General features: G+C 36.6%; 1 protein-coding gene across 1 annotated transcript; it reads right to left on the bottom strand.

The window, feature by feature from the left end:
- Positions 1 to 1173: 1173 nt before the first annotated feature.
- Positions 1174 to 21049, bottom strand: VGLL3 (vestigial like family member 3). Its single transcript, XM_032220009.1, has 4 exons — positions 20713 to 21049; positions 16963 to 17209; positions 11190 to 11693; positions 1174 to 3650 (listed from the first exon to the last, which is right to left on the bottom strand). The coding sequence occupies exons 1-4, from the start codon at positions 20848 to 20850 to the stop codon at positions 3604 to 3606; spliced, it is 936 nt and encodes a 311-aa protein (XP_032075900.1). The 5' UTR covers positions 20851 to 21049; the 3' UTR covers positions 1174 to 3603.
- Positions 21050 to 21567: the final 518 nt, after the last annotated feature.

Raw genomic sequence — 21567 nt, 5'->3', positions numbered from 1 at the left:
TTATGAAATATGAGCTAGTTAATTATTTTTTTGAGGAATTTTTTTTTTGTAAAAACAGTCTGTAGTATCAATATTTCCAACTCTCTTTGCCAAGGGACCTTGATTTGCTCTTACAGTACTGGGAAATAATTTTTCCCCATAATTCAAACCAGTCTCTTGTACTTTCTTGAAGAGTAAAGCTGTAATTTTATCTGTCATTCATTTCTCTACAACATGATAGTTGTGAATCAGTAATAATGAAATCTAAAAGGCAAAAGGCAACCTCAGAAGTAAATAAGGAGGGACATGTTCTGATGCTTTCCTACGTTTCCATTCTTATGTCGAACAAAACACAAGAAATGTTTTATTTAAGCAATATTAAACTAACTAGAATTCATTATTAGTGAGAATTAACATTTTGCTGCAATAATATTGAGGTTTATGAATGAATGCTAAGCTAATTGATCATTCAAGCACATTTGTTATATGCTGGAACTTCAAGTTACCACTACGATAGGAACATACAGCAGCCCAGCAAATGTTCTGTCGCATGTCTCATTTATTAATTGGTCAACTTACAGAATAAAATGCAAGAATTTCATTGGATTATCTGGCAGAGGTGAATTGTGAATGAACTATGAGCTTCGGCCGCCAGAAAGAAGAGATGATTGGCAATGCCCTATAGTATTTGAAATCCTTATTTAAATGAAGAGAACTTCATTTGAAAAAATGTCCCCAAAAAGAATAAAGACTATAGAAAGAGGATTTACTTTACCCTCTTTAGTTTATATAATCTTGGCTCCTTTTTTAAAAATGAATAATAACCTCAACTTGATGGCTGACTCAGTTTGTACATTTTCGGTTCTTCCTGGTTTTCTGCTTCTTTCTACTCTCACATAGCTCTTTTTCCTTCCTTTTCCTTTTCAAGCAGTGACACTTTTCCTGCCTCTTTTTTAAAGGCACATATATCTCTGAGCATGGAAAACTTTAAACAACTTCAGTAGATCAAAGCTTTACATTGAAGGGAAGAAAACATGACATTTCAGAACATTTGAAATCTTTGGATGAACTAGAAATCAATATAATATATTCAGGGTAAAAAAACAGTTCTGAAGAGAGGTAGAAAAGACATTCAATAGACTGCAAGGGAAAAATGCTTATGAAAAAAGAACAACTTTATTCCAGTATTTAACATTAGTGAGCTTTCTGTAAATGTATCAGGTTACAAACAGAAAGCCTAATCCAAATCACAAAAGCCATTTTCCCTTATGCGTACATCACACCTCATTCTATGATTTCCATGAGAAATATCCATAATTAGTTAAAATGTAACTTTGGAGAAATCAAAGCACAATTTTAATAAATTTCATTAAATACTGGTGTTTAATATTTTGATGGTAAGCTTGCCATATTTATTATTGTTAACCTCTCTGACCTTACTGAAATTGTTGTTGAATGTCTTTTTTTCATATTCAACTAAACAGTTGATTCAACAAAATGTTCATTGAGTTATTAAATACAGGTATTCCTTAAGTTGTGAGAGTTTACTTAGTGATGATTCAAAATTATGGCGATGACCACCCCCCAAAAAAGTACTTATGATCCAATCTGGAAGTTACATATGTTACAGTGGTCATTCATCCTTATGACTGACTATAGAGATGGTAGTACATGTCTCCTGCCTATTTCCCCCCCATCCTGCCCCATTGCTTTTTTGCCATGAGGCCAGTGTCCCTGCAGGTCTCATTTGGTTCTGACCTGGGTAGTGCCTCAGATGCCTTCTGCTTGTTACTGGGTGGCTGGTTTGAGTGAGCAGCTTCATGGAGTGGGGTGCAAAGGCAGCAGCAGCCAATCAGTGCAGACCTTATTTGTGTCATCAGGCTTGCAGAGCTGGCGAAGCTGCTTTTCTTAGTTCTCTCATTATTATAGCTTCACCAGTGTCTGACTAAAGATGGTCACTGTTTCTGCCACATAGATCTGGAAATCTGAAGATCTTTGAAAAATAAGTTAGGGATCAGACATGGAATGGTGAGGAGCAATTGGGATCTGGGAGGCTAACAAACAAGCCCGGTGCCTAGGGAGACCCAGCGGGGCAAGATGCGGGGGGGAGCATGAGATATCACAGTAAGTTGGGAGAGACTTGATTCAGAAACAAGTGGCTTGTTCCAGCACTAGGTCCCCCATGGTCTTCCCCCCTGATACCTCATGTGCACTTAACAACCTGCACATTCAATTAACGAATGCATTTAATTTAACGTAATTCAATTAATGAATCCTTGGGTTACAAATGCAATTGGCAGGCTCTATTACATTCATAACTCAAGGATTACCTGTATGTCTAATAAAGTCAGTGTCAGCCATTAGCAATAACAAAGCCAGACTTTTTCTAGATGACTTTTTTGCTTAAATTTTCATTTTTGTACTTGCACCAAATCTCTTTGCAGCATCACCTAGTACTTTCCAGTCTACTGTACATGCTACATAGATTGCTTAAAGTACTTCATAATCATGCATTTCAAGGCTGGTATAAGTAGGAAACTTCCAAATAATTTGCAATGGGAGGGGGGGAGAGACATGTACAAGTGCAATATAAAGTGGCTTCTAAAGTACCAACTAGGTGTTTTAATTTAGATTGAAGCTGAAAAGAATTAGGCTAGCATTAGTTATTTTGTGCTCAACAGTAAGAATGGAATTAATGTCAGTGTAAATGTAAGAACAAAGCTTTCTCTGCAGTTAAATTTTCAGTCAAAAACTCTGCATCCAATTACATTTTGAAACCAATTGTCCATATTTCAGATTTTTCACTAAAAGCAGTAAAGCTTATACTCATGGTTTCTATACTACATCTATGAAAACTATTTTATATATGTGTGATTGTTAAGAAGAAGGTAAAACACCTTCAAGAATTTGTTATCTATGTAGGACTGAACCTATGTAGCTAATAGTGAACAATTACAAGATATTTGATCAAATAACAATGAAATTCCACAAACAACTAAAAGTAGGCATTTAAAACATCTGACATTGCACCCCTACAAGCAAGTTCTTTAAACAGAACTTTAAAATTATTTCACTTTAAAAAAAACAATCTCTTCTAAAATAGCCTGTAAATATTTATGTAAACTTTCTGTATTCCTCAAAAAGGATTCACAAATAGCTACCAAAATGCATTCCCAAAATTAGTTTCAATTACGTCCTGTCCTCGTTATGCATTAATCTTAGATGCCAACACACAACCAAACTAAATGCTTATTTAGCGGCATAAAAAGATGGATATCAAAAATGTTGTTGCAGATTCAGGTGACAAATGATGGATGATGAACAGCGCTTGTCTTCTCATCTCATTTCTACTTAGCAATCCTGAGGTTGACAAACAGGCAGCTGGGCATAAAAGATGAGTCATATGATACAGTTGGCTCAGCATCTGCTTAACAGAATGTCTAGTAGTGTTGTGAAGATGCAGAGAGAAGGAGAGAGAGACAGAAAGAGAGAGACAGAAAGAGAGAGAGAGGGAGGGAGGAAGGGAGGGAGGGAGAGGGGGAGAGAGACGGAAAAGGTGTGCCGTATCCCTTTCTCAAAGACAGCAACTCTTAATGCTGATTCTTTGCAAGTTCCATTTGTACTTCAAAACCATAAAGCCTCCTTAGTTTTGTCCTGATGTTGGGTACCTGCTTCAAAAGAAAAAGGAAAGGATGCATCAATGGAAAATGTAATACAATTAATAGACATGATTTTAATATATATATACAAGGTACTTACTTCAGTTTTCCAAGAAAAATTGCTGTGATTTTTTTAAAAAATGATAGAGTTACTAAAATTCTTTGGCATGAACTTTATCTCTCTTTATAAATAATAAGTGCCTAAAAGATGCTGGTGCTTTCTTTCAGAAATTACAATTCAGCATGATAGGAATACGACACAGTGAATCTTAAATGTATGTTATCTTAAATTTATTCTCCCAATTCTTAGCAAGCTTGCAAAGTGATTCCCAGCTTTTTCTGCTTTTGTACTTAGAATAACAGCACTATAGTATTAAACTCAAAACCTACAATGTGCTTAATCTTACCCATATTTTGAGATTTGTTGCTTTAGGCATAATTATGACTAACAACAGTTAATATATGGTAATTCATGTAAAATAAAGGCATTTGAACATTTTATAGCTGGCTGGTGTGAACAAAGAAGAATGAACAACATCTTGGTTCATATCACTAACTACAGTTAGCATGATATTTTAATTAGTGAATACAGAGCACCCATCCCAAATATTTATTTCTAGCATGTATGTGTGTGTGTGTGTGTGTGTGTGTGTATGTGTGTATTTGCTGATGCTTTATTTAAACTAAATTTGTATATCAGTGATTGGATGACCTCTGTATATGCCATATGTTAAATAAATAAATAAATAAGCCTAATATGTAGGTATGATGAAATTGTGTAGTTTAAGACTACAAAAAATCTTGAAATAACAGTGTGACAAAAAAAAATACAGGAATACGCCATGACGACCTATGCTTGACTTTCAAGACACTTCCTATTGCACCTTGCTTGTTCTATTAATTTTTCTTAGTCTTACTGCTGCTAAAAATAAAAAAAGGAATACTGGATCAATTTGAAAACCAAAACAAAATGGACAGAAAATAATTAGTTCAGATTTCTTGTTTACCAGACCAGGTGAATCTACAAACAAAAGTCTTAGAAAAGTTTAACACAAGGAAATTGGAAACAACAAGACTGTTATTGGTGTCTATTTTTAATCAAACTAAAATTAAGTATGGTGCTGAAATTCCAACAGTCAAAGGGGAAAAAATGGCAATATTCCTGAAATTACTTACTATTGAATAATTTCAATATACTTTGATATTTTGATTGAATATACTTTTACAATTCTTTAACATCAAGAAAACTATATTTTCTTAGGCACTTAAGATTTGTATTTGGTCTTCTGCCTCCTGAACAAATGGAGATGTCTTTCTAGGGACTATGAATGAGGCAAATGAACGGATATTAGTTTCTATTTTTATTCTTTTAAGGATATTGTTAGGTAGATAGATATAAGTAGAGCTTTTCCTTTGTAAATGCATAAAAGGAAGCTTTTGGTTGAATGGTTGGATTCAGGGTATAGGAAATACATTTTTATTGAGCTACATATTTCTGTATATAGTATTCAAGTTCTAATAACTATTTAAATGAGGAAGTGTTTACAAAGAGGAGCTCAAAGTTAATTCATGCATGGTGAAGCGAGGATGTCAATAGTCCTCCTGTATAGACAATGTAGGTATCAAAGGCCCCTATTTTGGGGTTTCCTTTTCCAGAACTGCATTTCTGATATTATCCAGCTAGAATATAGAATGATGTAAATATAAGTATTTCAATCTTGCTGTAATACAGCAGCCCCCCAACCTTTTGGGCATCAGGGATCGGTTCTGTGGAGAGAGGACCAAAGGTGGGTATAATTTTGCATGCTGCCTGCATCCCGCAGATGGGGCATTGCTTGTTTGTTTCTGGCATGCCACAGCCCTGTGCTGGGGGGCCCTGCTATAGTCCATCAAATTCTGTTCTGCCAAGCATCCTATGCATCATTCTGCTTTTATGTATTATTTATATCTAAATATAATCTCTGCAACCAAAGAGTGTCAATAATAGCAAGTAACCTAACCTTATTTTCAATGTCCAAAAGATCTATGTTCAAATATCAATGCATGAGGGGGGAAAAAGGACTGACATATGCATGTTAAAGGTTAATGCAGCTTTTTTATGTCTCCCAGAACTGGTACCCCAAGACCCAAATGATTTCAACTACAAGTCCTTCCATGACATCACTTCATTGCATCTATTTTTCCAGTACTCCTTATAAGATGCTGATTATTATAAACATGTGATTCAGCCCAAGCAAAGAAAAGTTTGGATGAGAGCAAAGCATAGAATAATAAACTCTGAAACACTAGATCTGATCTTGGGAGTAACTCCTGTGTGTATAACAAAGCAACTACATGTGAGTAAATGTAGACTACTTCTGTATTTTTACAGTCAGACAAACATCTTGTGATACATGCTGTATCACATCTTAATATTGTACCTAAGCTCAAATAAAGTAGAACCATCAGCTTAGAGATGGTAATAAAACATTACTTAAATAGCATGAACAAATTTTAAGTCAAGTGGCATAAAATAGAAATAAATGAAACAGCCTCTTTCTAGAAAAGCAAACATATTAAATCTGTATGAACTGAACAAATGGTATCTTTTGTCATGACATATCTTGATTTGTGATTAGGGGAATCTGAATTAGGGGATGTGGGGGGAGCTATTAAACAGGTGACCTGTTAATTGCAGTCACATGATGCACATACAAAGGGCAGTGACTTGTATAGTCATCTTGCCATTTTTTTAACATGGCCAAACTGCTGTAGGCGTTTCTTCTGCATTTGGTCAAATATATTAATGAAATGTCCATTTGCTGACCGTACTATCATTGCTGACATGGTCAAGAAGAGAAACATCTAATGATCAATGAAGTATGCACATCTCTATTGCATGTATATAGCATTTGATGGTTGGCCAGCACTCAGTGTCATGTAAAATTACTGAATGTACCATAACCAGAGAAATATGCCTCCTCAAATTTTCTGTAGCATAACAAAGTTATTATGAAACTAATGTGTTACCAGCAGATTCATCTTTTTTTTTTCAACATCACCCAGGAGATTAAGTTAAGTTAAGTGAAAAACAGAAAATAAGACCTTCCCGGATAATAAACACATTCCAGCTTTTGAGTGCATGCATTAAAATATGCACTCCCCTGAAAATAAGTCCTGCCTGAAAATATTGCAAGATATATAGGACTTGTAAATAATATATATTCCTTTGTAACTACAATTAAAACTATTGCAATTGTGCTTTCAAATTATTCTAATATCCAGACTCTATCATGATACTTCACCCTTCACCATTCTTTGTTTAGCTCCAATCCTCAGCCTTAGAAAAATTATACACATTTGAACAGAAAAGAAAAGGAATGATACCCCATTTATTATATTTTTATGTTTAAAAATTGCCAACAAAGTTGGATAATGATGGAAGGTTGGTGCAATGACATAATAATGCAAGCAATAAGTTGGGTGAATTGATTGTTGAATTTTCCTTGCAGAAAGAATACTCCATGCCATTTTATTAATGGAGAGAAACAACAATGGATAAGATGACTTTTTAACAATAAATCATAGAAGTGCAAAAAGGAAATAGAATCAGAATGACCTTAAGCCAATTATATTCTCTCCACCTGAACTTACTCACAGGACTCTTACCAATAAAAAATGGAACTCTAAGTCATGTATGGTGCCTTAAGAGGAAACACAGTGGATAAACGTAACAAATGAACAAACGTTATTCCCATCTTCTACTGCCATATATTCACAACTCAACAAGCCTGATCCTCATTGAAAAGAGGATGGAAAAAGGATGTGTAAACCTTATTTCCTGCTTATTCATGAAATGATTTTATCATTATGTAATATCCATTTAGTCATGTTGGCTAAAATAAAACAGGCATCACTAACACCATTTCAAGGCCAAATATGTCATGGAGACTGTTCTCCATTATGCAACATCATTTTTAAGGCTGGATCTTACATGCATATGCAGTTAGCTGTTGGATATATACAAATTTATTTCCCCCTCCCCCCCAAAAAAGAATAAAGCCTATATAAAAATGTTTTATATTTTAAAAAAGTCATATTTATCATATACTTTGTTATACCTATTTAGCTTTTTTGTGCCATAATCCAGGTTCCACTGCTATAACCAAGGTGCCATAACCCAAGTTCTAATCTAAAACAAGATTTGGCACACCATGTAAAATAAATTATATGCATACTACCGTAAGAAACTGGATTCAGCTTTAACACTTTAATTAATTATGTTCTTAGAGTAAGAAGTCTCAAGTGTAGGTATGACTCATGAACATTATCAATCTCAGTAATGTGAATAATGCAAACTCTCTTGGAATGGAAGGAGGAGCCTATTCTTTCTAAATTGATACTTTCTAAATTGATTCTTTAACCAATTTGAAAGCACAAAGCCATAACTCTCACAAAGGCGTAACTCTCTACACTGGATTATTAGTGTGTTTAAAGTATACATTATGGCTATATTAAAGCTATCACATGTGAGGGTACAGCTAGCCAGTGAGATGACCTTCTGCCCTTCCAATTTTCTTTCCTCCATCAAATAATAGTTCTGCATTTTCTGTTTTGTTTTGTTTTGACTTTTCATTTAAAATTAGAGCTTTAAAAAAGTTTTATTTTTGTGGTCTGAGTGATAATCTAGGCAAAAAAAGAAGAAAAATATAGAGTATAATATTTGAGCCACCTTTTCTTCTATAGGTTAATCAAGACAAATTTCATTGAAAACTCAAGTCTAGTTAAAAATATACTATACTTTGCAAAAAAAAAAAGTAGGTTCCATAAAGAGTAATCTGCTTATTTTAGCAGATGATGAAATCATAGCAGGTAATGACATTAAGTTCAAAATATGAAATGTAATTATTAATTTTTCATCACTATAGATGGAAACATTATTAATTGCCATAAAATCATCTAGGCTTTTAAAAGATCTAGTTGTGCTATTTTTTTAATTTCTTGAGGCTGCAAGTATCAAGCAACTGACTCTACCATTACATAAATGCAAATGTGAAAATAAAGATTGCTAGTTTGCAGCCACTAGTACAGAAAACAAAAAAGAGAAAGTCAAATGCAGTTAAAATAGATCCAAACTCTTACTTGTTTTTGCCCTTCCCTCAGATAATTATTTTGCCGGATTCTAGGTTCTATTTCAAACATTTAAAAAATGAAAATCATTTTAAAGTGATAAAATTTATCTAACATATTTTCCTGCCATAACATATAGAAATCTTGAAATAAACATCCACTGATGTTTAATGGAGAAAAATATTTGCTTACAATAGTGCCAAATGAACCTATGGATTTATTCATAAAAAATGAACTATAACACATATTCATCAAAAACAGTCATCATTATGTTTTTCCCAAATACTGCTAATTGGTAAAGGATTTTACAATATACATTTCTACATGTTTTCTATCATTTTTTTAATGGAATCATCTCAAAATAAAAGATAGCTGTTTTATTTTGCGCACAAGACCAAACAAAGATTATTTTCTTTAAATGTGACATAGTTTCTATGGACTGAAATTTCATGATCTACTATCCATTAATAAGTAGGGAACAAGATGAGAGGGGAGGGGAAGGGAAGGAAAGGAATACATGGCCTAGGCTAAGTTGATACACAGCAGATACCAGGTTTTAAAAGTTCAGTTTAGTGAGCTTCACAATTTTCACAATTTAGTGAATGATAATTCATATTTTGTCAGAAATGAGTTATGCCAGTCACAAGCAGAAGGTACAACTTCCACAATAATTTCAATGAACTCTCCTGTATCATCTGCTACATAATACAGCATAGGAATAGTTAAGGCATACAAATTGAGCAAATGCAGTGGAGTTCTGAAAATTTCAGCTTCTATGTAACAAAATGCCAATAACTAGAAGAGCCATCTCATTAGAGTTATCTCCTTTTATTCCAACTCTGGTACTTCAATAGTTTGATAACTCTAGCAAATGTTTGTGCATCTTATATCTTTCTAACAACACAAGCTTGGTATATAGATCACACAACTCCATGCATGTTTTAATTCATGGCATGTCTGACAAGTGATAATTAGTTATTTGTTCATAACACAAAGCATAAACAATATAGATTGTTATTGTTTTAACAATCATGTTAAAATGAATTGAAAAAAATATTTTAAGGGTTAATGTCACAGGACATTTAGAAAAGCTTTGAATGAGTTTGCAGATCAACATTTCAAACAGTAGTTTGCATCAAATTTAACATTTCAATAGTCATAATGCAGTCAAATCTACTGAAGGACAACATCTGAACTCAGCATTCTTAGAAGTTGTAAATTTAAGAAGTTATTTTAAGTGACTGATTCAAAATAGGCCTAACAATAATGTTATATGTTTGGATTGCAACAACTAAGTTTTTGGTTTAATGTAACAATTTGACATTTCCACAAATGCAGAAAACATATTAATGTAATATTTACTCCAAATATTGAGTTATCACAATGGAATTTGGTTTGTATATTTATAAGGCAGTTAATTGTAATCGAAATTGTAACTTAACATTCCGGGGAATTATGGCAATGTCAAGTCTGAAACCAGATCTCAACTAAACTAATGGCTAAAGATTATGAATTTTCCAAACTCAAAGCCAAAAGTCAGAAAAAGCAATTTAGTTTTAACAAGAAACCCTCCTACTTATAAGAATAAATACATAATTTTATTAATAATGTTTGAGTAAAATTGATAGTGTATGTTGATTTATTTGGGAAAAGATTGACATATTATTGAATTTTTAAAAACATCCTTCAGGTCTACAGTATGTGAATTTAGATCGTCCTATTCTTGAGCAAGATTAAGGAACAAATTTCATTACAACTGCTTATACTAATAAACAAAAATGTTAAACATGGATTATGAAAGTCAAATTTTCAACTTTAAAGGCTCTTGGTGACCTTAAGCCAATTAATATTTTCTAACATGTCTTAGAGTTTTATGAAGATAAAATAGGAGAAAACAAGTATACCATCTGTCACGCCTGCAGACAGTTCCTTTTGGGATATTTGGCCTGCCACACTAATATTCTATTCTACTATGCTGTTTCATTAGTGAGGAATTGGGAAGGAAAATAGGAAGGACTAGAATTTGATGTTGTCAAAATAAAATTCCTTTCTAGAATCCAAGGTCATCCTTTGTCTCTACAACTCTGCACCTGACCAGAACTGGATGGGTGGAACCACCAGCATGGCAGTGGAAGATTGGACCATGTGATGGACTTGTGTGTGGGGTGGGGGAGCAAGATCATAAACTCTCAACTGGGTGAGGAAAACCCAGGAAGCTCAGATTCAGGTTTTCCAGATGTGCCAACATGACTCTCTTAATAAATTAGAACTTAGAGCAATACTTTGCTTTGGACTCTGACTTAATTTTGGATGTTATTTGGAACCCTAACACCATCTTGAACTCTGGAAAATAAAGAAGAATGCAAATACAATAATTTAAGGCCTATAAGTCATACATGTTATGAAATATGTGTAGATATCCAAAAGCTAATTCCAGCTTACCTGTTTCAAATCCAAATGTTGGCACAATATCAACTGTCCCATGAAAGGCTCCTGCCCAAGCTGAGGTAGCACAGCTGACAGTAGTAGGATCTGACTTTGTTGCATCACACTGTAGTGGAGGAATCTTGCCTCCACAAACTGAGGGCACTGGCAAAGGTCTGTACCGTGGGTCGAGATGTGAAGTTGGATGATGGTGATGATGCATGTGTACATGGGGATGATGATGATGCATGTACACATCATGCATATGTCCATATGAAGAGCTCACCTGGGATGCTAAAGGATAATGCCAAGACTCTGGCATGTTAGATGAGGGAGGTGGAGCAGTCTGATGCAACGTATGTCCTGGCCAGCTGTTAGGATCTGCTACTGAAAAGGTGCTTGGTATAGTAATGGGAAAATCACGATGAATTCCACTTAAAGATGGTGGAGGTGGAGTTTGATAAGAACTAGTCCAAAATGAAGCTGGGAAGTTCCTCCTTTGATTTGCAATTGTTGTGTTTTCTTTTAAGAGAAAAAGCAAAAATAATATAAAGTCTTTAGATATAAAGAATTTAGAAACACCACTGCTATTATGTAGAGCAACAGCAATAGCAACAGCACTTAGACAATTGAATTGAATTGAATTTATTGCATTTATATGCCGCCCTTTTCCCCAAAGGGGACTCATCCATCCATCCATCCATCCATCCATCCATCTATCTACCTATCTACATATGCACATGCACATGCACATGCACACGCACACACACACACACACATCCTTAACCATAGCAAATTTAAGATGTGTTGACTTCAACTTCTAGAATTCCCCAGCTAGCATCAAAGTTCATACATGCTGGGTTGAAAAATGCTGTTCTATGTCAACTATGACTTTAAAGATGACAACAGTTTGAATTGCACCCAAAGCACCATTGGACTGAAAACCATAGAATAGTGTGTTGAACATCCACCCTGGCAATAAACCTAGGAGGTTAAATTTACCTGATGGATTTATTGCTAGCCTTTATGGATTCCTGTTAGATTTTTCAAAAATAAAGAAGAAAATGACATGCGCCTGTGTGAGGTGAAATGGCCTTCGCTCCGGTCTGAGTGAGTGAAAAAACACCAGAAATATTAACAGCTGAGCTTTGAGATCATGCGGAGAGGGGTCCTAGCAGTAGAGCACAATCCGGGGGACCCAAATAGCTGGTTATTTAGAGGGTCGCCGCTATCGGGCGACCCCCAATCCATGCGGCCACCCGTACCAATTTCTAAAGTGCTCGGCGGCGAAAATGACGAACATGGCGGCACCACATTGACGGCGCCGTTCCCGGCAGATTTTTACAGTTTTAGCCCAACTTCTTCTTCTGACTGGGAGGAACCCTGGAGGGTAGTTGACTGTTGGAGTGCTTTTACTCTCCCAGAGGAAAGGGATGGACTTGCGACATCTCCTGCCCTCGCTCCTGTGACCTTCAGACTACATTCGGACTGCATTGGACTATTCTAGACTATTCCAGAGAGGGGGTGGTCGGCCTGGCATGGCGCTGGAGGAGATCAGGCAGCTGGCTTTGTTGCTGCTTCGGCCCTTTTGGGCGCCTACCCCCTCCATTCCACCTAACTTGGTCTTCCCTGCGGTACGGCCTCTCCTCTGTTTGCCCTCACATTCACGGGGCCTTTTGTCATCTGGCTCCCTCTGCTCACGGCTGCTGGACTCTGAACTTACGACTGGTCTCATCTGGTGTGACCACTGCCACCCGTTGCTGCTCAGGGATGCCACTACAGCCCCTTCAGACTTTTTGGACCTCCTGCTACACCATCCTACCGCACAGGAAAGAAGGAAGACGAACTATCTTCCCTCCATATCATTGCTAACCTTTATCTAGCTGAACTTTTATGATTCCACCTATCAACTTTGCACAATTTTTTAACAGCTGCACAACTTTCTGTACGTGGAGTGTTTGTGGTATGTATGTGATTGAGTGATTGAGTGATTCCACGCTTTTTAAAATTAATTTAACTGCATTTTCTATTTTATTGTATTGTTGTATTTTTAATATTATAGTGGGGTATGCATGTGGAGAATGCCTGGCAGGTATGTATGAGGGGATTGAGAGTGCGGCCTGGGGCCCCCTCCACTGAGTGCAGAAGCAGAATTGGGTGGGGGCCCGGACCCACCTCTCATCCCAGAGAATATGATATGAATGGCCTGCCGAGAGGAACGAGGACCATGGGAGGAGGGGGGATCTACAGGGATGGGGGCGGGCCGGAGCATTGTGGTTACGACTAGGAGGGGCAGGTATGACGGGAGCTGCATGGCTAGCCATTACCGGGGAAGGAGGGTTCGCTACGTCACAGCGATCCCTTGTTCCGGCCCTGTGAGCTCATCTCAAGGACCAGGTGACAAGGGAAGACAAGGCCCTGGTCTCAGGTTGTTGTTGCTAAATGCCAGGTTATTCATAAAGCTCTCCTCATCCGGGACTTAATATTAGATGAGGGGGCAGACCTGGCATGTATTACTGAAACCTCGCTGGGCCATGAGGAATGAGTCCCCCTCTCAGAAATGTGCCCAGAAGGGTTTCAGGTGCTCCACCAACCACAACATCATAGAAGGGGTGGGGGAGTGGCAGCTATTATCCGGGAATCATTAGTTCCTCGCAGGATCCCTGCTCCGGAGACTGTTGGGTGTGAGTCCCTCCTTGTGAAGTTGGACCTGGGAGGTCAAGTGGGCTTGTTTCTGATGTACCTACCTCCCAGCTGCGCCACGACAGCCCTGCCTGCGCTCCTAGACTCAGTAGTCGGACTGGCGGTTGAGTTCCCCAGACTTATAGTACTGGGGGACTTCAACCTGCCATCTCTTGGTGAACGCTCTGATGGGACCCAGGAGTTCGTGGCTTCCATGGCAACCATGGACTTGACCCAAATAATTCAGGGTCCGACTCATACGGCGGGACACACACTCGACCTTGTGTTTCTTTTGGGGCAGTGGAGACGTGATCTGGAATTAAAGGGGATTGAGATCTCGCCCTTGTCATGGTCAGATCGCTTCCTGTTGAGGCTTGATTTTTGGAAGCTGCTACCCCACTGCAGGGAGGTGGAGCTGATTAAATGGTTATGCCCCAAGCGCCTGATGGACCCATTGGGATTTCAGACAGAGCTTGGAAGGATACTGGACTCCCTTGCCCACAGTCCGACTGAGTCCTTGCTCGCTGCTTGGAATATAGCAGCGGCTGAGGCATTAGATCGGATTGTGCCTTTGGGGCCTCTCCGTGGCAGTGGATCCAGGAGAGCTCCTTGGTTACCAAGGAACTCCGGGAGATGAAGTGCCAAAAGAGACACCTAGAGCGACACTGGAGGGCTAGTAACTCCGAATGCGACCGAACACTGCTAAGAGCCTTTATTAGGACTTATCTGGTGGCGATACGGGCAGCAAAATGTACTTATTTTTCCGCTCTTATTGCATCCGCAGAATCTTGCCTGGCTGCCCTGTTTAGGATAACCCGCTCTCTTCTGAAAGGAAGGGATGCGGGGGAACCCTTGCAGGGAAGAGCTGAGGAATTTGCCCAGTTTCTGTTGGACAAAGTCACTCAGATTCGGACGGACCTAGACTCCATTTGGATAGTGCCAATAGAGATGCCGAGGGAGGGCCTTGATCAAATTTTTTCCTCTGTTGTAAGTGATTTCTACCAGTTTAATATGTTAATTTTACTTTTTCCTATTTTTTTGTTTGTCATAGGATTATTAGTTTATTGTTAATATACTGAAAAATAATAATACTTTCACAAATTCTGCAAATCCATATAAGTCATTTGTTTATGCAACTAAGTTACACTACTCTATGAATTCAATATGCTACTATCTCTTTAGATCTGGCCATCCAAAGTAAACTTAAATTCTTTTTTAGTTGTATTTCTTCATTGAACTTTATATTATCTTAGTCTGTTGTTACACTAATGAAAATAATTAGAAGAGAATATGTTATATGGTTTTAAGTTTACTAGTGTCTGAGAAGCATGTGTAATAATATTATTTGAATTATCTAATATAAAATAATGATAAGCAGAATAGAAAAGAAAGAACTAGAGAAAAATCACAAAATACAAAGACCTTTACATAGAAGTAGAACTGTGGCAAAAGAAAGCAAAGATAGTAATAGGTGTCTCAGATGGGATCACCAAAGCAATGGGATCATTGCTTGAAAATACTTGGCAATGGCAAAATCATCATCAATCAATTGCCAAGGACAGCTTTACTTGGAAAAGCTTACATCCTGTGACAATACCTTTAATACCATCAAACTACAACATCTGACAATCCAAGATCCTTGGAAATGCAAATCCAGATGTCTAAACATCTGGCTGATTAAGCAACCAACCATAATAATGTTATACTGTCTTTTTATATATAAAACTTAAGGCAGCGAACATGCCTAATACTTCTGTGTCCTTCCTATTTTTCCACAACAACCTGTAAAAAGGGTTGGGCTGAGAGATAATGACTGTCCCAAAGTCAACGAGCTGGCTTTCATGGCTATAAAAAAGCATATTCATTTACCAACCCAAATTGTTGGATTTGTGCTACTGTTTTCTATTACTATGATCACCTTTAATAAGGAGTGAGAAAATTACTGAGTGGCATACTAGGGCCCAAATTTCTAAAAGTGGAAAAAACTTCATAACTTTTTTTCTGCCATTGCAAAACAGAAGTATATTGAATTATTCTAATTCATTCTTCTATCAAGATAAATCACACATAATTCTTATACCTAAATTATTTTCAATATTAGTTTGGTTCTGGGATAATTTTAAACTTCCAAAATATTTTTATAAAAAACTAAAAAGTACACTTGAGATAAGTATTAATTATTTGTAAGAACTGTACAATAAGAAACTGGAATGTCACATACTAACGAATCAGTGGTTAAGAGCCCTGAGGAATAGAAAATTCATTTTATCTGCAGGTGAAATAATTGAGTAATAATTTTTTATTATTGAAAAATCAGATATTTTAACTTTTTAAAAGTATTTGTTGTCAACCCCGTAATAATGAAAGTTTTAAATGGGTTGAAAGATACTTACTCCTATGATATGGGCTCATGTCACTATGTTAATTTCATATCCATACATTTGTTTAGTTGATTTAAATTGATTTGCAGAACTGAATATACTTTTGAACTTCATACCTAAAATTTATCATTAAATGAAGAACTATGCCAACTATTTGCAAAGTTTGAGGTGCTACAGAATGATGATACTAAATGATACTACTCCTCAGTGTCCTAAAAACAAAGAGCTCAGAATCACAATTTCGAATCAACACTGTGTGTTCACTTTGTCTATTAACTGAAACTTAATTGATATATTAACCAATGTTATTTTATTTTACATGACCACACACTGATATGTTTAAAATTGGGCAAATGATTTTCTCTCTATATAATAGGTATTTCAATTGCTTTCCTTTGTCTTTTGAATTTTTAATTATTCTTGTTTTTTTATTTATCTATACATTGAAGATAATAATCATAATTAAAACATTCCCAACTATTTTCACATTCTTCTTGAAGCTATTTAGATTCCATCCATGCAGAAAAATATTTTTGCTAGCTAGCCCAATTTCTCTAGCTGTGTATGTTATGTGCTGAGTGCATATAGTGGAATGGTTTTGTGTTGCATTGCATTGTTTTTGTTCTTTAAATATAGGTAATATAGTAAGCTGAAAGAAATCACTGCATGTGTTTTTACACATCTATGAAGAAAACAATGTTCAATTCAGTTTCCCTTTTAAAACTTACCTCTCCATAAGTCTGTTTTGGTTTTTGAAAGAACAGCCTCTGAATTGAAGTTGTTAGCTTGAGTTAAAGCTCTTGAGAAGTGTTCATCCACCACTGAGCCAATGTCTCCCTGAAAGTAGGTGAAAAGGACGCAGCGAGAATTAAGGTATTCCATTTCAGTAGGCTGATCTTTCTCCTCTTCCTCTTGCTTATTAGAAAGTGTCACTTCCAGAGTTTCTTGCATCTTGCTATATACAACTATTTTATTCTAAGGGGAGAAAAAAATGGATAGACAGTAGAATAACACATAATTACATATCCTAAAAGCTAATGATTGTCAACCTATGAAAATAAATATACCTTATATATTTGTTTCAACTGTATTCAGGTTTGTTAATTAGTTACTATCATGGCCTGTTAGAATCACCTTTATATTTCCCATCTGGTTATTTGATTGTGATAGAAAAAAAATTAAAACAAGTATTTTTGAATGTTTCAGAATGGTGAAAAATCCCATCTCACTACTAAACAAATACATTTTTTAAAGATGTCTATTTCCTAGTATGAGCAATTGTGAACAGTAGATAATGGAAAAAGAAGAGAAAATTAATCCTTCAGTGAAAGAGTAAGTTATGAAATATCGAGGCCATAATTTTGATCAAAAAAAACAAATGCCACATATTTATTATTTCAGGATTATTCAGCTTTAAGATGTTTCTTATTTGGCAAAAGCAAATTCTTTGTGGCATTTTTATGAATTGCATAAAAAGGCAGATTTAAACTGAATAAATAATGTGGAAAACAGAAGAATTTTATATTATATATATTTTCCAATAAACCAAAAAATTATGCTAGAAAAAAACCAGCCCAATTTAAGCCAATTGTTTTCAAAATATTCCCCCCCTTTTTTTACATAAAACTTGTCTATTATGATATGATACTCCAATATTCTATTATAAAAATAAAAAGAAAAATTTAAGTAGAATACAATATGTTTCAAAGCAGTTTAGATTTTAGATATAAAAAAACATCTGCTTCTTGTCATACAAGTTTGTTCAAAATAGATATTAATGTAATATAACTTTAAATTATAAATCAATAAATATTACTTTAAATAAATGAATACCTACATACAAAATTGAGTTACAATTAAAATACAGGGGCAAGTTCCTAATTTATACTGCTCTGACACTAATATACTGTAGGGTGGGCTTGAAATAATTATCCTAGCTTTGATAAAACTGCTCTTACAATAGCAGAAAGAAAAAATAATAAAACAGAAATCATTGGAGTTTAGACCATATTTGTGAATTCCAACCAAGATGGTCACTTCCCATGTATGGAGAAAACATTTGTGTGTGTGTTTGTGTGCACAATAATGATAAAACCTCATGGAATGCAGTAAAAACCAAAAAAAAAAAAAAAGTGAATTCTCAAATGACTATATTGGGGCCAAGTCAATATTAGTCCCACTTCACCCACGCACAGCATAGTCTAAAAGTGTTGTCATTCTGATAAGAATGTACTGATTTATTTTGTTGCATCAGATTCTTAAGTCAAAGGGTAAAAGCTGAATTTCAAAAATAAAATTTTAAATGTAGTTTTTATACTGGTTTATTTTTCACTTTTCTTTTAAATCAATACTGTGATGAAACATAAAGCGAAGTGCTGCTTTCTCTCATTTATTTAAATTTTGGCAGATAATTCTGCACACATTTAGGCAAGAAGTCATTGAAATCAGAGGTGGGTTGTTCCCGGTTCGGCTCAGATCAGACAAAGCAGTAGTAGCAGCGAAAGGAGGCTCTGCTCAACAGCCCGAATGCTTCTGCACATGTGCAAAAGTGGCACACGCATTAGTGCACTTGAACCAGTAGTAAAAAAAAATTGCAACCCACCACCAATTTTATTTAATAAAACATATCTACTGAAACTCCTGCTAAATGTATATGAAGACATTTTATTCATATAATTCTTCATTTTGTTGTATTATGTCTGTTTGGAATTGATCTACTCACTTGAAGAATAAAAAGACTTCATTAAAAACAACAGCAAGCAGTAGAAACAATATAAGCAACATAGTCTTGTGGCCACTTTTACAGAAATATATTCATTTACATTATATTTCCATGTGTTACAACTCAGTTAATCAAATACTCTTATGCAAAGGATTATACTCCATCATGATACAGTTTGCAGTAATACGTCCTATAGTTTTTAAAATGTTTGCTGTAACAAACCAACTTTTCTCTTTTGAATAATGGGACACTGCATTTCTGGTGACATGTCTAAAAGACTAAAATTGAAAACTGACTAGGCTTTCCATTTAAGATGACTTATTATGCCTATATAATCATCATAATGATCACATTTTCACATTGACAAACCTCAAACTTTTTTTGGAACCTACTTTCAACTTAGGCAAAATAATGTTACATTATCTTCTAAAAGAAAATTCTAGTCATGTATTCTGAATACATGTACTTGTAAGTAAAAGACCATACTGAATTTAATGTGACTTCTTTCTGGGCATGCTGCATATTCAAAACTGTGGCATAAATGCAGAAAAGCAGCCTTCCTTAAGGACAACCTCCAGCTTTTATTCAGAATTAATGGTGAATTCATGAACAAACATGCCTTCTTTTTAGCAAATGCTGATCTTCCAAATCCTGTTCACTCCTACGTCTAAGAGAATATACAAAACTTTGAATAGGTCTCAGATGACTCAGAAAAGGGACACAGTGGCGCTCAATGTGGTCATCACAAAGGTTTTCACATTCCAAGAGGAGGATAACTCAAGAAACCCTCCAGCCTTGGACACAGAATTGGTAAAAAGAAGAAAAAACTAGAAAGCTGCCTCTATCTCCCACAATCCTCAGATATGATACCTCCATTTTGGTCTGATGGGAAATAACTTTAAACATGAAGTACCACCAGTTTGCAGTACATTCATTCTATGTTACTGAAGCGGCAGCACCTTTTCTTCTGCCAGATAGGCAACCCTCTTCCAAGTTTCTCGTTAAGACTCTGCTTGTTAAGACTCATCTGATACCCTCTTCTTCAGTTTCAGCCATCTAGCTATCAAAATCACCCAGGCTCCTCCAGATACAAAGTTCTAATGCTCCTCGTTTGAGCAGACACTTCATCAATTGACAGTGGCTGAAGCCACCCTACACCTACATTGCCCAAATACTCATATGGTGGCAAAAAAACAACAACAACCTGTTATTCATCATGTAGGGACATTCTGGACCATATTCAGACTAAGGTTTGAACGGCTATGTATAAGGGGTTAGTAGTAAGGCAAAGCATATGTTCATGAATACATCTATGAGTAAGTGACTGAGTCAAACACTGCATCTGATTGGATTCATATGCCCTTTTATATGTAGTCTGCATGTTGAAGAGATGAGTATCACTTCTAGATTAGAGAATGCCAGAAGAATATTTATATATGTGGTGTGTGGCTGAAGACAGGTCTCCACACAGAGCAATCAGCCATTCTGTTCAACCAGGTACCTCATGAGTCTCATGAGTCAAACTCCTAAGTGATACATGGCATTGGTTAAACTACAAAGGTCACCCAGCCCCTTCTATAGATAAACATCCAGTGCTCGTTTTTGAGCAGACGCTTCATCAATTTTTTCTCACTGCTGGGTTCATCCATCCCACCTCTCCCAAGAATGGGTCTAGCAGACTCCGTCATTCCCATTTCTGCTTTCTCCGCCCACTACGAGAATAACAGCTTTCCCGTTGACTTATTAAAGGTCTCACCTGTTGGCTCGGCGTGAACGCTGGTGTGGAGAACGGGCAAGGACTCGTGGAACACACGGCGGATGCTGCGGGCAATTTCACCTGGGACGGGTGGCGCGTCGCTTGCCCCTGATGCCTCACCACATCCGAGCAACTCATGATACCCCCAGGACCTGCTGTTGCTGGTCCCTGCAGCTCTACGCTCCGGTCACAACTACCCTTTTCCAAGTGATCTCGACAACGGTGCTTTGATGGGACTGCGAAGCCAAGACGCGTTCATCTTCAGCAGGCGACCGCTTTCACACTTATATAAGAAGTTCTGAAACGGCGGCGGCGGCGGCGGGCGCATAAGGAGGCAGCGTAGCCACGGGGAGGCAGAGAAGCGCAATACGCCTCTGCCGCCCTGATTATCATATACGCAATACGGAGCCCCCACACTCGACCAGTTGCTAGAGCACCAGGCAGCGCGTCCCAACTTAGAAAACTCCGCCTTGCCCTCTTCGGATTGGAGTAAAGTTTGCTTCGAGACTGAAAGTGGATTCTCGCAAAAAAGAGACTGCCGGCTTCCTTCATTTATGCAGATTGATAGTGCGCGCTGGGTCAGTCCGCTGTGTTAGATTGGGGTATTGCGCGATGAGGATGCTGTGGTATGTTTTACTTCGCGAAAGCGGGGAATAGCAACTGCGCCCAAGGAATGATGGGGAACTAAGACTTTCTTTTTTTGCTTTTTCTTTTGCTCTCAGTGTATTTGGGAATTTGAAATTCATCGTGGAATATGCATCAGTTTTCAATTTAATTTTGCATGGCATTTTTATAACCTTAGCATAAAGATGGGACATACAAAGAGCAAAAAAACAAACTAACCAAAACCAAATT

The sequence above is a fragment of the Thamnophis elegans genome, chromosome 6, assembly GCF_009769535.1.
Source record: "Thamnophis elegans isolate rThaEle1 chromosome 6, rThaEle1.pri, whole genome shotgun sequence".
Taxonomy (NCBI): Eukaryota; Metazoa; Chordata; class Lepidosauria; order Squamata; family Colubridae; genus Thamnophis; species Thamnophis elegans.
The sequence above is the reverse complement of the archived record's forward strand: the minus strand, read 5'-3'. Positions and strand labels throughout refer to the sequence as shown.

Bases quoted from the DNA above. Each gene is read 5' to 3' on its own strand.
- VGLL3 (XM_032220009.1), bottom strand. From the start codon at position 20,850: ATGAGTTGCTCGGATGTGGTGAGGCATCAGGGGCAAGCGACGCGCCAC. The intron at 11,694-16,962 runs GTAAGTTTTAAA...TTCTCTTAAAAG, and splicing joins CAAAACAGACTTATGGAGAG to AAAACACAACAATTGCAAAT. The intron at 3,651-11,189 runs GTAAGCTGGAAT...TTTCTTTTGAAG, and splicing joins AACATTTGGATTTGAAACAG to CAGGTACCCAACATCAGGAC.